Source organism: Mirounga angustirostris, unplaced genomic scaffold (genome assembly GCF_029215605.1).
Source record: "Mirounga angustirostris isolate CCGP_5_RB_7025 unplaced genomic scaffold, mMirAng1.0.hap1 SCAF_2, whole genome shotgun sequence".
In the NCBI taxonomy this organism is placed as follows: domain Eukaryota; kingdom Metazoa; phylum Chordata; class Mammalia; order Carnivora; family Phocidae; genus Mirounga; species Mirounga angustirostris.
The window spans coordinates 102762420-102770998 of record NW_026991710.1 but is presented as its reverse complement, the minus strand read 5'-3'; the positions used below and the strand labels follow the sequence as shown (position 1 = coordinate 102770998).

Sequence of the window (8579 nt, the reverse complement as noted above, 5' to 3'; positions counted from 1 at the left end):
CTATTAATGTATAATCTTATTCTATTAATGAAAGTATTTAGATTTATAAATTATCTTCTGTGTAAAGTGTTGAGTTCCATAGATTTTGATATATAGTATTTTCATTATTATTTCCCAGATATTCTACTATTTTGATTTCCCCTTTGATCAAAGAATCATTTCAAGATGAATTTTGAACTTCTAAACAGTTGGGGTTTTGTTATTTCTACATTTCTCAGTTTTAGGTTTTGTTTTTTTTTTTTTTAAGATTTTATTTATTTATTTGAGAGAGAGCGGGAAAACATGCAGGAGCAACAGGGGGTGGGGAAGCAGCAGAGGGAAAGGGAGAAGCAGACTTCCCCCTGAGCAGGGAGCCCGATTAGGGGCTTGATCCCAGGACCCTGAGATCCTGACCTGAGCTGAAGGCAGCTGCTTAACTGACTGAGCCACCCAGATGCCTTTCCCAGTTTTAGGGTTTTTTTTTTAAAGATTTTATTTATTTGACACACAGAGAGACAGCAAGAGAGGGAACACAAGCAGGGGGAGTGGGAGAGGGAGAAGCAGGCTTTCCGCGGAGCAGGGAGCCCAATGCGGGGCTCAATCCCAGGACCCCGGGATCATGACCTGAGCCGAAGGCAGATGTTTAACGACTGAGTCACCCAGGCGCCCCTCTCAGTTTTAGTTTTATTACATGGTGATTATAGGGCACATTCTACAACATTTCTGCATTTGCAAATATTTTGTGTATGTGCATGTGTATACACCCTATTATATAATTTATATAGATTATATGAGAGAATAAAATATTATGCATTCTCTGTTTGCAGAGTTTAAGCATATATTTGTTATAAGTTATTTAGATTCTCTGTATCTTGGAGGAAATTACTAGATCAGTTTATAAAGAGCTTATTTATTTTTTTTATAGCACTATAATGTTCCATTGTATGGACATACTATAATTTTTTAAATAGACCCTATTGATAGATACTTGAATTGTTCTAATATTTTGCTATTATAACAAATAAGGCTACAATAAATACTTCACCATTAGATGGTAAATAATATGCCATTTTGTATCTGTGGGAGCATATTTGTGGAATAAATTATAAATTCCATTAGCTCTGTTCCTTTTGAATCTTATTCAAATGTTTTATTATATCCCATATCACATTGCCTGTATTTTAACATTTTTGAGATTTCAAAGCAGTTGTATTCTAAACCATTTTCCTCTTTCCTCAGAAAGTGTCTCTCCTAACGTACTCTAGCTTTCAGTACTTTGTTTCTCCTCCACTGCCAAACTTTCCCCCCCAGATTTTTGGCATGGTTCCCCTGTTGCTATTTCCCTCTGGGATATTTCAATCTGTGATTATTCCTGGCCCCAAATAATCTGTGCTCCATATCCTTGACTCTCCTTTTTACCTGTCAACATTTTTATTATTGTTTATGATTATGTTGGTGCCAATAGTGTTTAATTGCTGTGGGTTTATGACAAACATATGAACATACTATCACATGTCAGTTCCCAACTCACTTAACTGTATTTGACTGATTTTAATACGAATATTTTTCACAATTTTAAAAAAGATTTATTTGAGAGAGAGAGACTCTGCGAGCGGGGGTGGGGGGGCAAGGGGCAGAGGGAGAGGGAGAGAAGGAGAGAGAGAATCCTTAAGCAGACTCCCTCTGAGCGTGGAGCCAGACACTACACTCCATCCCAGGACCCTGAGATTGTGACCTGAGCTGAAACCAAAAGTTGGACACTTGAACTGACTGAGCCACCCAGGTGCCCCAAATATTTTTCACATTTTAATGTTTCTGAAATCAGGATGTAATAATATTAAAATCACAGTAATTTATTATTTTTTCCAAAAAAGTGTTTTTAAATTAATAGTCTTACAATTGATGGGGTCTTAACACATCATATGTGTTCTGAAGCAGAGTAAGATGTTGAACTTCCTGGAATTCATGGAATTAACCAACTTAAAAAAGTTGGTCCGAAATGTGTTGTACTTGACGGATAGCCTTTGAAATACTTTACCTGGGGTTTAATCCATTCCCTGATTTCAGCATAGATGAACTCTATTTTTCTTTCTTTTCATTTCTTTGGGTTTTGTTGTGTGTGGTACCTTAAGTGCGTCATTTTAACCATCTTTCCAGAAATGTTTATCACTGGGTCTTGAAAGAGGAGTCTACAAATTTCTCAATAATTTTGTAACCCATTTAAAACCTTGTAACAACTCTTTCTGCCTAAATTTGCTAGAATGAATTCTTTTCCCCAAAAGTGAGTCCTAAAAGATATAGGCTACTGGGGTATATTTGACAGATAGTAGGTAAAAAGCCTATCCATGCATGCAACTGTTATAATGGAAACTGAAGGAAGGAAAGCAAATCAACTTGGAGCATTAGAATTTCTATGTGGACCTGCAAATTCAACCCATATATAATTTCAAAAGGTGTTTTGGTGTGTGCTCATCTTTAACAGAAGGACTCAGGGAAACATGACAAAATGAACCAAAACTCTAACAACCTCACCTTCAGAAATTTAAGTAACAACAGGCCAGGGAAATAACTTCATTCTATCTTTATAGCAACTTTTCTGCAGCCTTCTCCTGATTAAGATAAATTAAACATACACTCAAGCTTGGTTTTTCTATAAATTCAATAATTATTTTTCCAAAGTGGAAAACCTATACATTATTTAAAAAACCTGTTTTATATATTAGAAATAACACAGAACTAAACATTTTTCAAGCAAAGTTAGGGCAGTCAGAATTAAGCTTAGAAATACACTTTCTTTGTCATAAAGGAGTAAAAAATTAGAAGCCATTCTTCTAAATTTTGTTGTTAGAAAGAAACACTAATTTGACTATTGAAACAAAACCATCTTGGAACACTGAAAAAAAAAACAAAAAGTGTCAATGTGAGTATCCTGAAACCCTGAAGAGAATCTGGACCAACGACAAACATTTGACCAGATGCCAATAAAGCAAATTGTTTTCTTAAGACAGGAAGCTGGACGTTTTCTTTTCTTGCTGCACTTAAATTTTCCATGAACTATACTGTGTCATTCAATCACAAACAAACCCAAATAATACACACGATTTTAAATCCACACATAGGAGACTCGGGCATCAGAAGTAAAGCCCTCACAGAGATGAAGCTGGGGTAAACTGTTATTAGTGACACCTGACCTGCTCTTTTCTATGACTCAGGTTTTTACTGGTACTGTTATAAAAAGGGCACAAACTTCAAATAAAGATGATCATTGCCTTTTCAACGATAATAATTAGCTATCTAAAGATAGAAAAAAATAATTGGTTTGTAATAGATTAAAGATGTAATGCTCTAAAATCTTTTTAAATTCTTAACTTCCTGCTCCTTGAGCGACCACAGTGCCATGGAAACAGATCTCACTCCAGATTTATCCCCTCAGAGAAGGATCACCTAACCACTAACTCTCACCAACAAATTTCTCATTTCCTGGGTCCTAAAGCCTGATCCTTTTTTTGCCTTCTTGGGTTTTATTCTATCATCCTGGTACTTCTGATTTTCCAGACACACGGGGTGGTAGGCATCGTGGATTGCACTGGAAGTCCACTGACTGGGTGGAAGGATAGGATTGTGATGCTCGTTAGGAACGCAGAACAGGGCTTGAGATGCATTTTGCCCTTTGCAGTATAACTTGTCAGTTTAAGGCTGATCTTTTAAACATTATTATGAAATACTTAGGCATAAAAAAGTGTAGACTGGATTACAATCAACACCTGTATTCACATCACCCAGTTTAAGATAGGACATTTCAACTTTTCTCCCCTGAGGAAATTCTCCCTGGTATTTGATGCTTTTCATTTCCCTCCATGTATTCTTCTACTACATGTGTTCCCATAAACAACATATATTATTTTGCATGCCTTAAACTTTAAATAAATATATTTTTCTGAAATGTTCTTTTTGAAATTCCCATTTTCCATGTAGCTTTAATTACTTTTTTACTGCCTTAAGTATTGCATTGTATGGGTATCCATAGAAATCCATTCTCTGACTGATGGATAGATCATTTCTAGTTTCTTACTATTTAAATACTAGTGCTATGATTTTCTTAATCATGACCTCCTTGAAAACAACTTGCTCTGAGACATACACCGAGGAGAACTCTGAAGACTATACGGGTCTTCAACATTACTAGATATGCTAGTTGCTTTCCGAAGTAGCTGTACCAATTTATGCTCCACTGCTCCACATCCTTTGGGATTATAAACTCTGTAAGTAGGGTTTTAGCTGTTGGAATCTTCTGCGGCCTGGGTAAGGCTATATTCCTCCAACTATTGGAACTGCTAGTCATCCCAAGGATATTTTTAGCATGGATCCATATTTTCATGTTAGTTTTTAGGTTTCAAGCTTCTGTACCACAAAGGTGGTGTGAATTCAAACCCAGAAGCCGTGGTCAGGTAAGCTCAAAGAATTCTCAGAGGAGCTGCTTCTTTTCTTTTCAAAGCCAAAGCACAGAGCAAGTCAAGAGACGCTCCTTGTGATTTCTCTGGTCAGCAGGAGGAATTTTTTTCTAATTTGCCCTTACACTGAAGGTGTTGGTCTTTAGTGATCTGGGCATTATGTATGAGGCTTGGCTATGACTTCTTTTTTTTTTTTTTAAAGATTTTATTTATTTATTTGAGAGAGAGAATGAGATAGAGAGAGAGCATGAGAGGGGGGAGGGTCAGAAGGAGAAGCAGACTCCCCGCCGAGCGGGGAGCCCGATGCGGGACTCGATCCCGGGACTCCAGGATCATGACCTGAGCCAAAGGCAGTCGCTTAACCAACTGAGCCACCCAGGCGCCCTTGGTTATGACTTCTATGTCACATGGGCTGAAGGGTCTGAGTGGTCATTAACAGCTGAGCTCCTTGTTGACTGAGATTGCCCCCTTCCCTCCCCACCACCCAGCTTCCAGCCTGAGAGCCTGTGCTAGTTCAAGCTTATTGCTGGTTTTTATTTTATTGGCAGTGAGAATTTAAATTTTTTTTTTTTTTCTGTTTAGGCCTTTGGGGATAAGGTTTTTCTCTTATTTTCTGAAAATGGGAAGCATAAAAGTAATCTTGAGGTCCTGTTTATTTCATTGTGTGAGCCTTATATTCTAAATCAGCAGAAACCAACAGAATGTTCTAGTGATGGAAATGGTTCTACAATCTATTCTGTCCACACGGCAGACACTTGTCACAGGTGGCTATGGAACACTTGAAATGTGGCTAACGTGTCTGGTGAACTACATTTTTAGTATCATTTAATTTTAATTCATTAAAATTTAAACTTAAATAGCCATATGTGACTAGTAGCTATTGCATTTGCAGCACAGCTCTAAGTAGTGGTCATATTCTTTGTTACCTGGGTGGTTTTATGTATATACTAATAAACCCAATGTAGTCTGGGGAAAAAAAAGGCCTTACAAATCTATTTTTGATAGTCAAAGGATAAGATATTTTGAGACATGACTTCAGAATACAACACCGTATAGTCCCATTATTGTGATCATCAGGTATTTCTCGCCTGACTTATCTTTCTGGAAATTTTCAAAGATCTACAGTGAGCATGTCTCAGTGCACATTCTTTCCATTGCCAACTTCTCAACTGGAAGTCAGGGAGTCAATTTCTGACAGTTTTTCAAAGATATTTATGGAATATTAAAGTGTCAAGAAATCCTAAAGATAAATAATTAGGAGCACAAATATACGTATTTCGAATGCAGCATAAGACAATATAATTAAGAGTACAATTTGGTTTATCTTTGAACTGAAAAAATTTATTGGTAACCTGAAAATGGGTGCAAATTAAAACACTAACATACAATTTATTTATAGTATTTTATGAAACAAAACAACTCTGTTGCTCTAGGCCTGGATTGGGATTATACTTCCAATTTTTTAAATTTGCAAAGGGCATTACATGAAATAACTCTTAATTCTTTTTTTTTTAATCACCGTAAGTACAGATTAAGAAGGCCAAAGCAAAAATGTAGGTGTGAATTATAATGAAAACAAAACATATCTGGAAACATGCCATATAAACCTGGTTGGTGCAGGGGCTCCTGGGTGGCTCAGTTGTTAAGTGTCTGCCTTTGGCTCAGGTCATGATCCCAGGGTCCTGGGATCAAACCCCGCATCGGGCTCCCTGCTCGGCGGGAAGTCTGCTTCTCCCTCTCCCACTCCCCCTGCTTGTGTTCCCTCTCTCGCTGTGTCTCTCTCTGTCAAATAAATAAATAAAATCTTAAAAAATATATATATAAATCTGATTGGTGCATTTGGCTATTTCACTGGCTGGCCTTTAAAAATAAAGACCTGTAAATCTTTCTCACTATGGACTAATCCACATGCATTCTTTATGTTCTTGTATAGAACTGATGCTCATAGGCTGGGCACTTAGGAATGCAGTGAAAAAGATTCTGGAGTTAGGAGAGCATTTCATGGGATGAATAAACCAGGTCAAAAATGAAAAAGCTAAAGTTTGATTTTTAAAACTCAGCACACATATCCAGATAAAACTGATTTAAACTCATGTCCAGAGACTTTCATGGATATTTTCATTGTATCCATCTCATTTAAAATGTCTTTAACCACTGAAGCCTCTCAATTTCCAGTCAACATATTTCAGACACTTTGCTTATTTTCTGACAGTCTCAAGAAAAAATTCTTAAAAAAGAAACAAGTTTTCTCTAGTAAGCGTTTTTAGCATACTGAATATGTATACTTTCTCAGAGTGTATGTAGCCCACTCTTCTCTTGATACTCTTCATAGAAACGTCTCAGTGATTTAGGAATTCTCGGTGTCACAGTGCTCAAGGCTTGAGTAAAATGTCTTCTCATAATGCAGTTGGCTTGAATGTCTTCTTCCAGAGCCAGAAGGGCTGCCTCTCTACAGACTGCTATAATCTGAAGCAAAATAAAGAAATAAAAACAAACATACAAAAAAAGGGAGAGAAAAAACAATCAGTACTGTTTTTTGGAAATGCGGTGTTTCAAATATTCCTGCTACAACTATGAGCACCTCGCTAACATGTATCTTTGCACTTATTCCGCTTCAGTTTTCAGAAGGATAAAAAGTAATCGCCTTCATTCCAAAGCAATGTATTAAGTACTCAGAATCAGGAGCAGCCGAAAGAGATACAAGACACGGCATTTGCTCTTAAGAAGCTCGCAACGGTAAAGGTGGAACACAGGTGCAGGCACATGCTTCTGATACGAGATGACAAAAGGGGAGTGTGTATGTGCAGCGGGGGCAGGTAGGAACCGAGTGACAAGGGGGTGAGGAAGGAGATACTCTGACAGACAGCGAGGTCCTGCTCCTCAGCACACCTTGTCAGGCACAGAATTTCCACATTCCTTTTGACCTTTGAGCTATTACCGACATGTAAGAGCATTTCTTTATGTGCATCCCTTGAACTGAGTTCTTAGATCTTGGGAATATCGGAGAGAAGTTTTCTACGTTTACTTTAGAGAGCTGCATTAGGACAGAGAAGTGAATTTTGTTTACTCAGTGAGGAGAGCTGGAAGAACTGAAAAGAATCTGGGGAGGGGGTGGAGTGGTTGCAGAGGGAGAGAGGGCAGAGTGGGCGGTCGGAAAACGGAAGGGGAGGAAGGTTCAAGTCTTGAATCCTGAAATGTGTTTTTAAGCTCTCTGGACTTCAGACAGCGGAAGCAGGCTGATGCCAGTGTCATTCTAAAGACACATTACTGTGGTGAAAAGAGCTTGTGGGATGAAAAGAGATATTGTGATTTTCAGGGCAACAGGGAAAACAGTGATTGATACTGACTGCACCTTTACATCGGTAAATGAAAGGGCCAGCTGAAACACATTTGTCCAGCCATTCAGCATATTTTCTCTGTTTGTTCACTTACTGAAAAGAGTTCCTCTGCTTATGCTCGGCTAATGGCTGCCAAAGCAGTTTAGGAGCTTTTTAGGGGATTTAGCAGCATGTTTAGGGAGCTTTCAAAAAACATGCATAGATTTAGATGGCTTTGTCAAATTACGACAATGTAACTATTAGTTCTGGGCTTCATTAATGAGCACGGAAGTTGACTACAGTGCTTATGCATGTTAATGCTTTTCCAAAAAGAGTGGCTACCAACTTGTTGAAGGAAAGAACAAAACTTCCAGGGATTTGTAAAACAACTTCACCACACATTCTGGTGCAAAGAGAGTTACTTTGAAAACAGGATGTAATAATTAATAAGCACAGTAAAGCACATGAAATGCCCAGCATGGTAAACTGGCTATCCAATGGTTCCACTCTGTTCCAAAGGGACCTTGAGGACCTCCATGAAGGGAGGTAAAGCAACCAAGTAGGGAAAAGCCTCAACTCTCTCCTTCCCTCCATCTGAGCAGCACTTCTGTTATCTGCAAGAATTAAAAAAAAAAAAAAAAAGATTTTATCTATTTATTTGAGAGAGGGGGAGAGAGAGGACAAGTGGGGGTGGAGAGGGGCAGAGGGAGAAGCAGACTCCCTGCTAAGAAGGGAGCCCAATGTGGAGCTCCATCCCAGGACCCTGAGATCATGACCTGAGCTGAAGGCTTAACTGACTGAGTCACTCAGGTGCCCTTGTTATCTGCAAGAC

General features: G+C 38.3%; 1 protein-coding gene across 2 annotated transcripts in view; it reads right to left on the bottom strand.

Moving 5' to 3' along the window:
• Window positions 1-225: 225 nt before the first annotated feature.
• The window catches only part of AFG2A (AFG2 AAA ATPase homolog A), a 343557-nt gene continuing 335203 nt past the window's right edge, over window positions 226-8579 (bottom strand). For both annotated transcript variants that reach the window (XM_054508768.2, XM_045880488.3), the window contains one exon: window positions 226-6896. In XM_054508768.2, coding sequence (XP_054364743.1) covers window positions 6720-6896 — 177 coding nt within the window. In that variant the 3' untranslated portion in view covers window positions 226-6719. The remainder of the gene's footprint in view (window positions 6897-8579) is intronic.